Source organism: Bos mutus, chromosome 15, assembly GCF_027580195.1.
Source record: "Bos mutus isolate GX-2022 chromosome 15, NWIPB_WYAK_1.1, whole genome shotgun sequence".
NCBI lineage: Eukaryota > Metazoa > Chordata > Mammalia > Artiodactyla > Bovidae > Bos > Bos mutus.
Genome location: NC_091631.1, coordinates 49,911,943 through 49,927,950, shown reverse-complemented (window position 1 = coordinate 49,927,950; position 16,008 = coordinate 49,911,943). Strand labels below are relative to the sequence as shown.

At 55.4% G+C, this 16,008-nt stretch overlaps 2 protein-coding genes across 2 annotated transcripts; both read right to left on the bottom strand.

The window, feature by feature from the left end:
- Positions 1-749: 749 nt before the first annotated feature.
- Positions 750-2,726, bottom strand: C1QTNF5 (C1q and TNF related 5). Its single transcript, XM_070383205.1, has 3 exons — positions 2,522-2,726; positions 1,985-2,241; positions 750-1,641 (listed from the first exon to the last, which is right to left on the bottom strand). The coding sequence occupies exons 2-3, from the start codon at positions 2,196-2,198 to the stop codon at positions 1,124-1,126; spliced, it is 732 nt and encodes a 243-aa protein (XP_070239306.1). The 5' UTR covers positions 2,199-2,241; positions 2,522-2,726; the 3' UTR covers positions 750-1,123.
- A 590-nt stretch (positions 2,727-3,316) lies between these two features.
- On the bottom strand, positions 3,317-8,691 carry MFRP (membrane frizzled-related protein). Its single transcript, XM_005897115.2, is given in 14 exon segments — positions 3,317-3,478; positions 3,481-3,634; positions 3,724-3,851; positions 4,622-4,744; positions 4,873-5,003; positions 5,514-5,662; positions 6,034-6,110; positions 6,332-6,457; positions 6,576-6,706; positions 7,143-7,356; positions 7,495-7,656; positions 7,776-7,889; positions 8,007-8,109; positions 8,232-8,691. Coding segments are annotated over 14 exon segments (1,734 nt in total). The 5' UTR covers positions 8,286-8,691; the 3' UTR covers positions 3,317-3,410.
- Between the last annotated feature and the right edge of the window lie 7,317 nt (positions 8,692-16,008).

Genomic DNA, 16,008 nt, shown 5'->3' with positions numbered 1-16,008 from the left:
CTGCCCCCCTTCCCCCAACCCTGGAGGGGGAGATGACCAAAGGGAGGCTTAGTTACTTCCAGTCTCTGTTTAATGTGAGGATAAACATTTTATGAGAGAAGATAAACTTCCTGAGCTGGGAGCAAATAACCCCATTATCCCCCACCCCCATTTGGAATCCTACTGGGAGACCTCAAAACCCTTCCTCTACCTAATCGCCCTAGTAGCCAGGAGCTCAAGCTATCTAGGGTCACTGCTGCATTCTGGAACTAGGGCGCCCCCTTGTGGCAATCTCCAAAATGACATCTCTAGACAGCCAGGGACACTTCACTTCCCTGGCATTAGGGACAGAGAAATAGTGTTCCAGTCATCCAGGAAACAGGCACATAGCCAGAGCAGCCATGGGTGAAAATCCCAAGTTCCTTTTTGTTGGTCAGGGCAGGGACGTGTGTCTTGAAGCTCCAGCCAGTTCTTATGACATCTTCGAGTTAGAAAAAAGGTGTGCCTTCTTGGGAGGCCGGAGTCCCCCACCAGGACACCATCCCTAGCAGGGCGCTCCTGTTCACAAACTACACCGCTTGGGGGGCAGCTCCGTGGACTGGGCCTCTTCATCACCTGGGCCTGTTTTCTGTATCTCCTGGTCCATAGCTCCATCTAGCCTAAGAGCCCTCCCTTCTGCCTGAACACCCTCTCCCTCCACCCTGCTCCCTTGTCTCCCCATTCTCAGAATCAAAGTATCTCCACCAGTAAAGAGAGACTGAAGCCAGTAGGAGGGTTTTATTAGATTTATTGAATGATCTCTGAGAAAAAGGGCCCAGGAGCAGGAGGGATGAGGGAAGACCCAGAGAGACAGGGGACCAGAAAACGAGCACTGCACCTTGGGGTCCCGGGCCAGAGCAACTGGGGGGAACTACCGAACTCCTTTGATCTAGGGCAGAAATCCAGCCACTGCCCCATGCTGCCAGCCCTCATCTCAGCCTTGATCCCCATTCCCTGCCGGCAGCAGAACGGAGAGGCCCCCACCCCACCTCTGCAGTCATTCAGGACATTCCAGGGGGGCCAGCCCTCCCGGGTGATGGGGCCGTCGGTGTCACCTCCTCCTCCCCTAGGAGTGAGACAGCATGAGCTCACTTTGCAGTGGGCATCAAGCGAAGACAGGGGAGTTGTGCCAGTCAGAATACACTAGAAATCCAGAGAAGGTGCTGTCTGTCTTGATGCTGGCGTAGATGCCAATATAATCCCCCACGCCCACCTGTACCCACACCTGGTCTTCAGGCTCCAGCCTCACCATGGCGCCCCCGGAGAGCGAGGCTGGCTTGGGCCACCCCCCGAAGAACTGAAAGAAAGAGGCGATAGACTCGCCATTCTTGACCAGATCAAACTGCAGGCTAGCCCGGTAGACGGTGGCGTGGACGGCGAAGTAGTAGACCCCGGGCACCTGGCAGGTGAACTTGCCGGTGACGGCGTCGTAATGTCCCTGCTCGTTCACCAGCACGCGGTCGAAGGGTAGGGGCGCGTCCGACGGCGGGGGCACCCGGCTCTCAGAGCGCTTAGCGCTGAAGGCGGAGCGCGGAGGCACCGAGCACTCGCCCGCCGGCCCGGTTGCCCCCATGGGTCCCGCCTCTCCTCGCGGCCCGGGATCCCCACGCGGCCCCGGGAGGCCTGAGGGTGGGAAGGGGAGGGAAGCAGAGCGGTTAGGGTGAGCCCGCCGGGGTCCTCCCGCACCCTCCCTCAGCCTCCCAGCCGCCCCTTCCCGGCTGCGGCCGCCCTGCGCCCCAGGACCCCCATCCCCGCTTCCTGCAGGGCTCGGGGCGGATCTGAGGGTCCCAGGGGTTCCGGCTCCCGCCGCTGAGTCACTCCTCTGCGGGCTCCCCGATCTGACGGGGTCGGGCGGGGACGGGAGCGGCGCCCCCTGGCGTGAACCCCTAGCTCGGGACCCCGCGGGCAAGAGCCGGGCCGCGCTCACTGGGACGTCCCCACCGATTGCCGCCGAGGCGCCGCTTACCCGGCCTCCCGCCCTCGCCTTTCTCTCCCGGAGCCCCGGGCGCGCCATCGCGGCCGTCGCGGCCGTCGCGGCCAGGCAGGCCCTGGCTGCCGTGGTGGCCCGGCGTGCCGGGAAGGCCCGGGTGCCCCGGGCACAGGCTGGGGATCTTGTTGTCGTCCAGAGGGGCCGAGCCGGTCGCCAGGCCCAGGAGCAGCAGGGCGAGGAGCGGCCTCATGGCGCTGGCACGCGGGGCCCGGACGCCGCGGGCCTCTGGTCGTCTGTGGGCCGGGCAGGACAGGAGTCGGGACCAAGAATCCTGGGACCTGTCTCGGTCCCCACTCCCGGCGCGGCCGGCTCGGTCCCCACCCCACTGCCGTGTCCCTGAACGAGGCTGAGTGGCCGCGTGGGGAAGAAGAAGAGGGGTCCCTAGACCTGGGAACCTCTAAAGCCCCGCGCCGAGGGAAGGACAGACCGGACCTCCCTCCTCCTCCGGCCCCGGCCGGCGCCCAGTCTTTCCCACAGTCCCCTCCCCCAGCCCCATCTCCCCGCCCCACTCACGCCCCTCCCGGCGCCCGGGGCTGCTCGCTCTTCGGGGTTCTGGCTAATTCAGACCCTCCAGGTGACCCCAGCGCTGTCTTCCCTGCGCTTCTCTCCAGCCAGGCTCCCCCCGCCCCCGGTGTCTCCCTGGTCCTGGTTCGTTCCTTGCCGGCTCTGCTGTGCTCCTCCCAGACTCCAAGAGGAAACCAGTTGCTCGGGGGCCAAGAGCCCGGGCCGGGAAGTAGCAGGGAAATAACTCGTGGTGTCGCGCGGCGGCCGGCCAAAGTTTCGGGGAGAAAGGAGGGAGAGGTTTGAGGCGGGCACAGAGAGGCAGACCTGTGAGAGACAGACGCTCAGGGCATCCATAGCTCCAAGGAGCTGGAAGCAGAGATGATGCCGCGACAGAATCCAAGGATAAATCCAGAAGAAATAGAAGCTGAGAACTGAGGGTGGAGGGTTCTAGAGCAGTAGACAACTGGATGACCAGGGCTCAGAACAGACCCTGCCACATGACTAGACTCTAGATGACATTTTCTGTTGAATAAATGAAAATGTCAGAAGGCGGGGTGATAGAGAGCCTGAAAAACCAGATGGGAGATGGGGAAGGCAGAAGACAGGAAGTCAAGGTCAGAGACTTGGGTGGGAAGGGGTCCAGATTGTCAGTGGTACAGCATGAAGTCAGGCCAGCTGTTTGAAGCAGCTGGGGAAAGTAAAGGGATGGGGGAGGATCTGGGAGGGTGGGAGGAACCCACTAGTCCCACTGAGGACTCCTCTTCCCCTCCCTGGGAGGACCCCGAAGTGAGGGGGATGGGCAAAGTTCCATGTTGGGCCCCTTGCCTTGCTTCCCTGCCTGCCTACCCTGATGGGCAAAGGAGGGTGTGTAGCAGAGGGCAAGGGCCCCGCCTCAGGGTCAGGGCTGGGCACAAGCCTCCAGGCCAGCTGCCTCAGGCAGCCTGTTGCAGTTGAAGGGCCAGGGGTGCCCAGTAGCGCCAGGCCAGACTGGCACTGGCGCTCTGCCTCCTGGCAGACAGAGCGGCAAGGGGGAAGGACACTGCCTAGTGGGGTGCAGTGGGGCACCAGCAGCCCGCAAAGGAGCCTCCGGAAATTCTGGTAGCAGGGCAGGCTTGTCAGGCTCTGTGGAAGGAAGAGAGGATCCCTCAGGCACCTGGCTCCCCAGGTTCCCTCCCTTCCTGGGGGCTCCTCCTTATCTCTGCTTGGAGCACCTTGTAACCTCTGAGGACCTCCACCACCTCTTCCTGGGTGGTCATGCCCACCCAGATGTTAGGGAAGGCCGTGGTGTTGTAGCTCAGACCGATGCACATCTCCACCTGGACAGGCTCACAGGCCAGCTCTGCGGGGAGGGGAGGGGAGGGTCACCCTGGGGAGCACTCACTAGCTGTGTGACTGGGGACAAGTCACCTAATCACCCTTTATGGGTCAGATGGGGCTTGTTGTGAGAACCAAAGGAGATAATACAGAAAGAAAGTGAAAGTGTCAGTTACTCAGTCATGTCCGACTCTGCGACCCCATGGACTGTAGCCCACCAGCCTCCTATGTCCATGGAATTCTCCAGGCAAGATCCTGGAGTGGGTTGCCATTGTTGTGAGAATCAAAGGAGTTAACATAAGATGTTAACATAATATAAGATGCCTTATATACATGTCGAGGGGTCCTGTTCTCGGGAGCCTACTCCAAGCATCTTTCGCCAGCCCTGGGCATCATGAAGGCACTTCAGTGATCTCAGGGAGCAAGGGTCACCAACATTGGCAGAACCACTAGCCATCTGGAAGGAATTCCCCTGGGCTCACCCACATTTGTGAGGTGGGCCCTGGAGAGAGCCTGTCTCTGTGTGGCAAAGGCCAGACTGGTTCTTGAAGCCCGAACCATCGGCTCCCAGATTCCCATTTGCCTTGGGGGTAACTCTAAATGCTGTTGCCATGGCTAGGGGAGAATCCCTTCAGGATTTGGTAAAGTGGTCCAGAGTCTGAACAGGGGGCCCCCAGCCCCCATCAGGAAGGATAGGGGTAACTGTTAAGAGGTGTGCCCGTGGGTTTCTCTGGACGGGCACCCAGCCTTCCCATGCCTGCCAGCCCTGCCCGCAGTGCAGGGCAGGCTCCTCACCTGGGGGTGGGAACAAGGGGCTGCTGCAGTTGTCATCGGCGCAGTCTCGCCATGTGCTGCACATCCATTGTGGACTCTTACACCCTCCATCCTGGCAGGACAACTCTCCGGGCCTACAGGGGCCTGCAGGCACGGGGGGACATGTCTGAATCCCCATGACCTTCACTGTGCCCGAACCAGCGTCTAGAACCCTTCCCCATTCTTCTGGAGGCGCCCCTACTGCCCACACCCAAGCGCCCAGGGCCACCTACTCTCTGTGGCGTTGAGGGCCCGGTAGGTGGCTGAGAAGCCCCCAGCGCTGAAGCCATGGTCTGTCCTAAAGAGCACTGCCAGCTGGTGGCGCGAGGAGATGAGACGTGGGGGCGGCTCTGCTCCACAGAACCTGTCCACAGCAGGCAGCAATCCTGGCATCGGGCCCCCCTGGCTGGGCGAGTATGCATGAGGCCTCTTACAGGCCCGGGGGAGACCCAGGTGTTCTGGACGATGCCAGGGGGGATGGGAGGCATAGTCATTGACTCATGGGAGGAAGACACACGTGTTCAGTAGACAAAGTACTAGACACACTGCTTGAACTTGAGCCACTTCCACCTGGGGAAAATCAGTGAGGGTTCTGGGGGAAGTGGAAATGGACCCAGGAGAACTGGGAGTGGGAGAGGCCTGGGGAGGGCTTCCTGGAGGAGGCAACGAAAGGAGTCGAGGCAAGAGGGACAGGCACAAAGGTGCGGAAGGACAAGCCTCTTTTTAAAAAGTGTGACAGTGAGGAGACCTCCAGCTTGGTGCAAGAGAGGACAATGAGGCTACTGAACGGGTGTGGTAATTTGTGGGCAGCCTTGACGTCAGGCTGTGGAGACAGGGGTGTATCCTTGGCTCCTCCTGTGGCTCTGCCCTGTACCTGTCCAGGAGGCTGAGGGCTCCAGAGCTGTGGGCCTCGTACACCTCCACGTAGTCAGACTTGCACTCGTCCTGAGCTTCCAGGCTGAAGTTGTGGAAGAGCAGTTCGACGCCATGTCCAGCAGGCACTGAGATATGCCAGGTACAAAGCTGGGGGAGGGCACAGGTGGGGTAATTTATGGGTTCCTTCTCCTGTTCCAATCGGGGTCCCCAGGCTGAGCTCCAGACGGGCTTTCCCTGGTTGCAAGTTGGGTAGGGAGTGGGCGGGCTTGGCCTACACCACTCTCAACATCGTTGGTGGAAGGGCCTTTAACTTGTCTGGTCTCAGAGATAAGCTTACCCAGCACAGGAGCTGGGTACCTAGTAAGCACTTAATAATGTCCCCTTCCTGTTTGCTTGATCTCTGGTCTTTCCAGGTACAAGGAGTATCTGCCATGCCGTCCTCAATTGCACTAACCCCGCTGCTCAGGTGTGCCCACATGTGCCCCACTGCCCTCCCCATGGAGCGCTGGCTGGCTTACCTGTTGGTGAGGGTACTGCTGCAGGTAGCTGGGAGCAGAGAAAGTGCCCTCAAGCCCAGTCAGGTTCCCCCCACACCCTGTAGAGAGGAGGGGCGGAGGCTCATGAGTTTACTGGATCTGTGCCTTTCGCCAGTAGGCCTGGCAGTGACAGTGGCGAAGAATCTTGTCTGTGCCCATGGGAAACAAGTTCTGGGTCAGAAGGATGACCAGGCAGGTTTGGAGCTGGGCCAGGCCAGGGTGGGGTCCAGCCTGCACCTGGAGCAGACGGTACCTGCCCCAAGGCTGATCGGACCTGTACCTGGAAACTTGGCACTGCAGCTGGTCTCGTCACTGCCATCAGCACAGTTGGCAAAACCGTCACACACCGAGTCACGCAGCAAGCAGACGAACTGGTCACAGGGGAACTCCTCATGGGCACAGCTCCCTGGGGGTAGGCATCTGGATTCAGAACCCTCTAGAGTCTCTACCCCTTTTTTAGGGCTGGGAGCGGCTGGAGTTGGCCAGTTGACGGGTAGCCGGGCATTTGGTGGGAGAACACTCACCATGTCCAGGGGCCACAGCCTGGTACCAGGCATGGAAGCCAGATCCTTCCACACTGCTGTCAGAGACGAAGGCCACCCGGAGGCGGCTGGCATTGGTGTTGAGTGTGGGGGGAGGCACCCTCCCACATACTCTGCAAGAAACCAGATTGGGGATGAGAGGGGCTCAGAGCTCAGGGCCAGCGGGAGTGGAGCCTGCCTGGGCTCTGTGGTCCTCTTTCCTGAAGTCCCATCCTGGGGACGATGTGTCAAAAAAGGTTCTGTTCCTTTCCAGCAGAGCTGTGACCTCCCTGGCACCTGCTTGTCCATCCTTGAACCATTGATTCATGGGAAAGACATGTGGGAGCTCCAGCTTCCAGATTTGGAAGCCAAGGTCAGAGAGGGGAAGTGACCTTCCCAAGGTCATATAGTAAGATGGTGGCAGAGCTGGGCGCAGAGGCCAAGTCTCTCCATTTCTTCCTCCCAGTCAAGAGTTTCCCTCTGCACCTCCCTGGTTCTGCCCTCCAGACAGTCATTCAGTACAGGGTGGAGAGAGTGGGGGTTGGGATCTCTGGGAACAGAGGAACCTACCTGAGGAGGGGGCCTTCAGGCTCGGGAGAGATTTCCAAGCGATCGAAAAGACAAGAGGCCACACTCTCTGTGCTGAGAGTTTCGATCTTGAGCTGTATTGTGTGGTCTGTGGCCACCTGGATATGCCACACGCAGTGGGCGTTGGGTGGGTAAGGGTCTGGGTAGTTGGGACTGCTGAAGAAGCCCCTTGGGCCGGGAAGGAGGCCCCCACAGGCTGCAGAGATGGAAGTGAGCGTTCAGAGGTCAAAAGAAGAGAGAGTTTTGTTTTTTTTCCCTCAAGGTGCCTCTTCCTGCATACCCCTCTCCTGCCATCTTGGGCCCTTCTCCAGGAAGATCAGCCCTGAGTACTCACTGGACTGGGGTCCGAGGCTCACTCCTGCCTCCGGTTGCCCTTTAGGGGTCCCAGTTGCCTGGGAGGTGGTGGTGGAGGTGGCAGGGGTAGTGCCAGTGGTGGCGAGGCCTCGGGAAGGCAGTGGATGGTAGGTGGCCCCCGGTGAGGTTGTAGCCTGCAATTCTGGAGGTGACAGGATGGGGGAGGGGGCTCAGAGGCTCTGGATCCCTTGGGGGCATGGGCAGAAGAGCTCATGGAGTCTCATCCTAAAGCCCTTCTTCCTGCAGGCTCTGGGGACTTACGGGCCAGGATGATGGCCACCAGCAGCCCGAGCAGCAGGAGCAGCAGGCCGGCCAGCAGGAGGACACACAGCCAGGAGAAGCGGCAGTCTGGCTGCAGCCGTCGGGGATGCCGACCTGCGGACACGCAGGGCGGAGTTTTGAGAGCCCTCTCCCTAGGGCGTCCCTTACCTACCACCCTGAGCTGCCAGGCCTTTCTTGTCCTACCCCCGGGTCACCCCCTGAGATGGTTACCATGCCAGGGAGCTCGGGCGCTGCAGTCGGCGTCCTCCCGGAGGGCGGGGAAGGGGCAAGGTGGCCCTGATTCAGGCTCGAAAGCAGGATTGCAGAACTCAGTCTGAAGGGAGAGATCTGAGGGCTGAAGGCCGGTGGCAGTGCTGCCTGGCAGGTGTGCTCACGGGGCACGGCGGCCCTAGGCAGGCGTCTGGGGCTTGTGGGAGCGGCCCTGGTGGCCCTTACCTTGCTCAGCTCTGTCGTCTCCACACAGAGGACGATATCTGAGCAGTCCTTCATGGCTCTAGGCTCTGCATGGCTTTCTGGAGTCCCTGCGACAGCAGCGCAAGACCCCAAAGAGCCCACTTCCTGCCCCAGTCCCCCTCTCAAGGGGCGGCCTCTGCTCCCTGAAGCCGAGGGCAGTCGGGCTAGACCAGCTGTCCTGCTGCCCTAGGCAGACTGGCTCAGGCTGCTGGCTATTCTGTCTCTGTGTGGGGGAAGGAACAACAGCCAGAAGGAATTCGCAAAGGCATGGAATGGTCGCTTAATCCAACTCAGCTGAGGGTGCTGAAGTCGAGACCCTGGCACACAGCAGTGGTCCTTAAAGGCACAGGCCATGGCTGAGGACATCCTGCACAGGAAGCTGGGTGCTCTGTGTGGGCTGTGGCGGGGAGCTGGTCACCCCCTTTCTTAATCTCACTGAGGTGTTGAGTGAGTGCTGGGAGGGAAGAGGGGCAGTGGGGCATCTTGCAAGCATGAAGGAGCCTTCAAAGCCAGGTGTGAGGACTTGGCAGCTTCAAAGCCCGTGAGTCCCGAGGGCCCTGGACAAAAACAGCGGCCTTCTGCTCCTTCCAGGCTTCTGAGGTGGCTCAGGCGTAAAGAATCTGTCTGCCAATGCAAGAGACGGGAGTTCAGTCCCTGGGTGGGGAAGATCCCCTGGTGAAGGAAATGGTAACCCACTCCAGTATTCTTGCCTGGGAAATACCATGGACAGAGGAGCCTGGTGGGCTACAGTCCATGGGGTCGCAGAGAGTCAGACAACAGTTTAGCGACTAAACGACAATTGCTCCTTGGCATCTGGGTGACTGAGGCATTACCCAAGCTGGGTCTTTGAAAGTCCCACTAAAGCAACTGGGTGCCCAGGGACAAGAACATGGTGTGGGTGGGACATGGTGTGTAGGGGCTGCTTGTGAACTTGAGGGGTTGGCTGCTTCTTCCTGGGCCGCTTCAGGCTGCAGGAGAAAGGACAGAGGAGGAGAAGGTGCCTGAGGCCTTGGGCAGGGTCAGGGCAGGCCCTTCAGTAGGGCTGTGAATTCTGGTGGGTGGTGCCATCTGCTGTTGCAGGATAGAAAATCTGCCCTCTGCAAACTACATCACTCCGTGCCTCTCTCTCCAGGAGCGAAGTTCTCCTGGAAAATCCCCGCCTGGCTCAGCTGTCCGCAGGGAGACTGGAAAGGGATTGTCATCTGTTTTGACTCGGCCATGCTCGGGCTGAGTTGGGCAGGGCAGGAGGTGGGGAAGCAGTGTATTTTTTTTCTACTGTTTGTAGAATCTGTTACATACTAGCCCTGGGTGAGAGGTTCTGAGTGCAATTTCTCTCCTTGCATCACTGTGAGTCCGCATAATCCTTTAACAAATGATGGCCTACAGCTCCGGCTCCCGGGAGGTTCAGTAACTTCCTCAAGGTCACACAGCTGGTGAGATACCGAGACAGGAGTTGAACCCAGGACTGGGAAAATCCAAAACGCACATTTTCTCAGACACCTCTGTGCCTCTACACTGGCCCCAGGCAGGCTGGTGACAGAGGGGAGCTAAGTGAGGAGCCCAGCGGGGAGAGAAGCAGGGAGGCTGCGTCTGTGACCCTGAGGCAGCTTTCCTCACACGCACACATCCAGCTCCTCTCTCTTTCTTTTTATTTATTTTTAATTTTAATTTTTTTAAACACCAAAAACATTTTTGTATTGGAGTATATAGCCAATTAACAGTGTGATAGTTCCCAGTGAACAGCAAAGGGACTCATACACACATACACATGTAGCCACTCTCCTCCCAACCCCTCTCCCATGCAGGCTGGCTCAGAACATTGAGCAGAATTCCCTGGGCTATGCACTAGGTCCTCATTGGTTACCCATTTTATATATAGCAGTGTGCCTCAGTCCATCCCAAACTCCCCCTGGCAAACGTAAGTTTGTTTTCTTAAGTTTGTGTCTCTCCTTTTATTTTTAAAAAAATATTTATTTGGCTGCGCCAGGTCTTAGTTGCCCTAAATCTTTGATCTTCGTTGACACATGCAGTCTCTTTAGCTGAGGCATGTGGGATCTCATTCCCTGACCAGGGATCCAACCTGGACCCCTGCACTGGGAGCTCAGAATCTTAGCCTCTGGGCCACCAGGGAAGTTCCCTGCTCCTCTCCATTCACCCGCGGAGGGCCCTGGGGCACTTTTGTCTAGGGGAGAAAGCTTTCCTGGGTCCTAAGGCTGGACTGTTTGTAGGGGGTTTAAAAGGTCAAAAGTATTGTCCATAAATAACACAGGCATTGTTTGTCCTTCTCCCTTTCATTCCTGAGCACACAGCATGGTTTCATGAGGCTGCCTGAAGTGAAGCAGGTGAGAATCCAGCCAGGTGTTAATGAGATTTGTAAAAATGTAAATATTATCCTTCTTCCTCAGTTCTTTTTGTTTTGGAAAATGTAGTTTTATTACTCAGCCATTAAAAAGAGTCCATTTGAATCAGTTCTAATCAGGTGGATGAAACTGGAGCCTATTATACAGAGTGAAGTAAGCCAGAAAGAAAAACACCAATACAGTATACTAATGCATATATATGGAATTTAGAAAGATGGTAACAATAACTCTGTGTGAGAGACAGCAAGAGAAACACAGATGTATTGAACAGTCTTTTGGACTCTGTGGGAGAGGGCGAGGGTGGGATGATTTGGGAGAATGGCATTGAAACATGTATAATATCATATGTGAAACGAATCGCCAGTCCAGGTTCAATCCATGATACAGGGTGCTCGGGGCTGGTGCACTGGGATGACCCAGAGGGATGGGATGGGCAGGGTGGTGGGAGGGGGTTCAGGATGGGGAACACATGTACACCCATGGCGGATTCATGTCAATGTACGGCAAAACCACTACAATATTGTAAAGTAAAAAAATTAAAAAATAAATAAAACAGAGATTAAAAAATAAATAAATACAGAATCCAAACATGGCTAAAAAAAAAAAAAATTTAAGGGAATTCCCTGGCAGCCCAGAAGTTAGGACTCTGTGCTTCCACTGCAGGGGGTCACTGGTTCGATCAGGTGGTTTAATCCCTGGTCACAGAACTAAGATTCCACAAACTGTGTGGTGCAGCCAAAAAAAGAAAGAAAAGAAAGAAAATGTTACTTATGTTAGCATATAAAAGATTTACTGTTATTTTAAAATTTTATTTAAAAATTAAGAAGTATTTGGATTCCTTTCAAATTTTAACATGGTAAATATTGATAGCTATAACAGGCAGGGAGACTTCTTGGAAGAGGTGGACATTTGGTCTAAAGTTAGAGAGTTGAGGGACTTCCCTGGTGGTTCAGTGGATAAGACTCTGTTCCCTATGCAGGGGGCCTGGGTTCTATTCCAGGTCAGGGAACTAGATCCCAGATGCTGCAACTAGGACCTGGCATAGCCAAATAAAACTTCTTTTTAATTAAAAAAAAAGTGAGAGAATTGAAAAAGATTTTAGTAGGTAAAACTTGGGGGTTGGGTAGGGATTCCAGAAAAGAGGGGCTGCTTAACACTGTGGGCCTCAGGAGCCTGGGTTGTAACCCCTTTTAAGCAGGGAGTGGCTTGGTCAGAACTGGGTCTCAGAACAGCCCCTGTTTGTGGGGAAGTGGTAGAAAGGAGGCAAGGGGGAGGCAGGCAGGGCTGGAAGCTTCTCTCTGGCTTTGCCCTTGCCCTCGGCCATCCTCCACGACATCCTTTGCAGTTGGCTGCTTCCTGAAAGTATTCATAGGAGGGGAGGTAAGCTGCGTGAGGCACCAGGGCAGGGCGGGACGAGAGCTCGGCTAAACGGACAACGAGAGAAACAGAACTTGATCCTCATAACAGCCCTGGGAGGCAAGGTCAGGGAGGTGTTTTTGTTCCCATTTTCCAGATGTCACTGAGGCGCCAGAGTCGCACAGCTGGCAAGGAGCAGTGCTGGGTTTCAGAGCTGGGTCTAATGGATTCTGATTTTTTAGCTTTTGTTCCTTTTCTTCCTTTCCTTTTTTTTTTCTTTCCTTCCAAGTTTTTTCTGCAAACCGTGTAGAATAGCGGGGGTGAGAGGGCCTGTAGGCAAGGACCCCGTAGGCAGCCTTTGCTGCAGCCCAGGTGTGCGGAGGAGGCCTGGGCCCTGAGGCCCCTGGGAGGTTTTCTGCTGGCAGCCATCGAGTCGCAGGTTCTTGCTGCATTCTTGGCTACCTCTTGGGCTTCCTTTTCTCCTTTGCAGGCCCCAGGCCTTGGCCTTCTTGCCTCTTCCTTCTCAGGGGTGTGCCCGCCTCCTCGCTGCCTGCAAGGACTTTGTGTCTCCAGCCCTCCCTTTTCTTGCCCCTGCAGGGGCAACTGCATGGACTTTCCTGCCAGCCACTGTGGATAAAACTAACAAGCTAAGGGAAGTGACCCCTTTTCTTGCTCAGGCGATTTCCAGACTCCCGGAAGCTCCACTGGGCTTTTGCTTTGGTTCCTGCAAAAGCTTGGCCTGCCTGGCTCTCTGTGGCCCCTCCATAACCAGGAAGGGCAAGGCTAGCTGAAGTTAGCTGTCACCTTCTACGTTCTGGCTCACTAGCTCTCCCTCCTACTGGGCCTCTGGCCCCAGACCTCCACTCCCGCCAGGTTGGCCTCTCTCTGGTCCCTGGTACACACTGTACCCACCCTGTCTTTGTCCAGGCTTGTCCTCTGATCTGAACACTTTCCTTTTGCTCGCTTCCAGGGCCAGCATTCTAGGCATGCATTTGGACTTAATTCTCCTTCACTAAGTCTGTCAAATACTCTCTCCTCTCATTATTCACTGCCACCTGTACCCTTGACTCCAACCCCTTTGGTTCCTGGATCTTTAGTCTCTAGGAGCCAGGACGACTGCAGCTCTATCCCAGCCCACCCTCTGCAGTCTCCAAGAGGAAGGTCACACCAAGTACCAGGAAATCAGAAGAGCTCAGCCCTTGGCTTTGGAATGCCCAGACAGTGCTCTGCGTCACTAACTGTGTGGTTTGGGCAATGCTGTACTATACTTATTGCATTCCTGAAAAGTCAGAAACACTCTGAGAGGCCAGGGGAACTTGGCATTTGCTAAGGATCACTCGCTATGAGAATCTTAGTGGAGTGTTGATGGCACAGTCCTGGAAATGGAGGTGAGGCGGGGGATATGGACATCCACTGAGTACCTACTATGTGCCAGACTCTCACAGTCACAATTCTGAGTAGCTCTTGTTGTGCACAGATTACAGAGGTGGAAACAAGCCCAGAGAAATGAAATACTTTGCTTGGACTATGAATGCTGTTCTCTCTGCTGCCCCGTCTCCTGCCCGGGTGCTCATTTGTGCCTCTAGAGCGGTGCGTGGGCCCAGGTATGCAACAGATCGTGCTGGTTTGCTCTTGGCTGTATGAACGTGTAAGAATCCCATGGACAGAAGGGCCTGGTAGACTACAGTCCACAGGGTCACAAAGAGTTGGACACGACTGAAGCGACTTAGCACGTATGAATGTGTAAAGTGAGTGAGCTCCCAGGTTACTGTTCCGCTCAGCTGAACACAGGGTTGGGCAGTTTGCTGCAGAAAGCCCTGAAAAATGCTGTCAATTATTTGACCAAAAGGAAGAGCACTCAGATGGAAAGAGAGCTGGTGGGGAGTCAAGATCCCCGAGTTGTGTCCTGTCCCTGCCACCGACAAGCTGGTGGACTTGAGGTGTCTCTAGAGCTCATGTCCTCCCTGGCAAGATGAGAACATGGACAAGGTGACCCCAGCGGAAAGCAGGACACATTTTCTGAGCAGGCTCCTTTAAAACGGATAGACTCTAGGAAATGGAATCAGGGAACCAGAGGTAGGACTTGCATTTAGGGAAAAAATGACTTAGAGTGAGAACATTTGAGTTGAGACCTTTGAGAACTCTAGTAGCAGTCCAGTCTCCTTAATTCAAAGATAAGACACCAAGGCCCAGAAAGAGGGAGGTTCTTGTTCAAGGTCACACAAGAGCAGGAGCAAGGGGAGCTTCTCCTCTAGGGAGAGGCCTGCTGGGATGCCAGCAAAGAATGGGGACCGCAATCCCAGTTGCTAGGAGGCAAAGCTGACAGGTGAGGAAACACAGCGATAGGCTGTTTGGGGACCTGTGCAGCACTAGGACCTGTTGCCAGGGGGATGAGAAAGCACCACAGGTTAAGTACAGAAGGAAGGGCTGGGAGCATGGATGGGCTCAGCCCCCGTCCTCGAGGGGGCCCTTACCTATATATAGTCTGTCTGTTCCCCGGTAGAAGACAACAAAACACACAGGTGACTTCTACCTCTCGTGAAAAATTGGTCACAGAAGAGGTAGAGCACCTTACGTGGATTAGGGGCTCAGCCATCCACTTTGCTCAAGCCTGGTGTTTCCATTTGGAAGGTCATCCTGCTCACTTGTGGTTTGGGGGAAATTATCTTTCCTAGGTCAGGCCCCTGCCAGCGCATGTTTGGGAGAAATCTCTGCCTTGAGTCACTGTTGTTTTCGATCCTACTCAGGAAATGCCCAGACATACCCGCTGTCTTGGCCCAGGAGGTGTGACAGCAGGTGCCACTGTCTCAGAGACGGAGGGGGAGGGAGGCCTTGATCTCTCAGGGTCTGGATCATGGGTGGCAGTTGTTACTGGGAAAAATCCCACTAAGACACTCTAAGCTCAACTGGTGGAGACTTAAGTTTCCCAAGTTCTAGATTGGTGATAGAAATGGAAAATCTGAACAGAAAAAGAGAAAACCCAAGGAACCAAGTCCCTGGGGGTGCCAAGGAGGTCCTTCCTCCAAGAAGTTTAATCTGGTGATGTCTTGAAAACTGTACAGAACACTTCTAATGTAAACGCAGCTGTTTCCAGGTATTAGTGGGGCACGTTGAGATGTTTCACATGAGGACCAGGCCTTGATCACTCCCTACCCAGGCATAGGCCACTCTGCTCTAAGAGCAAACCGTGCTGTCTGTATTCAGCCTCTGCTGGAGACCTGTCTTGGCTCGTCATGGGTGTGTAGAGGGACCTGAGTTGTCAATAGAGAACCACCAGGGTGCCCATACCAGCAGTTAAAAAACAGACCATTTAGAGAGACGTCTGTTAGAGGTGATTTCCTCCGTGTGAAGCCAGGGTTGTGGTTACATGGGAGAAACACGCTGAGGTGTTCAGAAGTGGTAATAGGACGCCTCACCCCCTAAACGTTTCACCCCAAAGAATAAAGTGTATACATAAACAAATGTGGCAAAAAGTTAAAATGTCAGTGAATCCAGATGAGGAATATCGTGTTCAAAGTAAGTACTATTCTGGCCTTTTTTAAAAACAGAATTGAGTAAAAAGTAGGTAGTTTACTTTTTCTAGAACTTGGAATTTACAGCCTGGTTGAAGCAGTAAAATATCTGGCCACTGATAGGCTAGGCGTGCTTCCTGGGTTCGGACCTCTCCCAAATCAAGAGTCCATCACTTATCAGCTTATTTCTCAAAGCTATGATTTATTCTGTACAAGGTTCCACTGTACATCACACATTCATCTACTCTTGCTTACACGGTAAACAAGTGTATACACCAGCCCTTTGGCTCAGGTTCACAGCTCTTCCCTGGAGAAGGGTGTCAGGCCAGTTAGACTCAGGGTGTCTTATTCTGCTGCCTCCTGGAAGCACTGGAGAGTTCTGCCCTCGAGGGGCACAGGCAGGGCCCAGCTGTGTGGGTGTGCAGAGTGCACCATGCACAGAGCTCTGGGCCTTGGTGCTGAACAGCTTTTCTCTCTGGGACAACACAAGAGTTTTGCCCGACAACTTAAGAGCAAAATCAAGCCCATGGG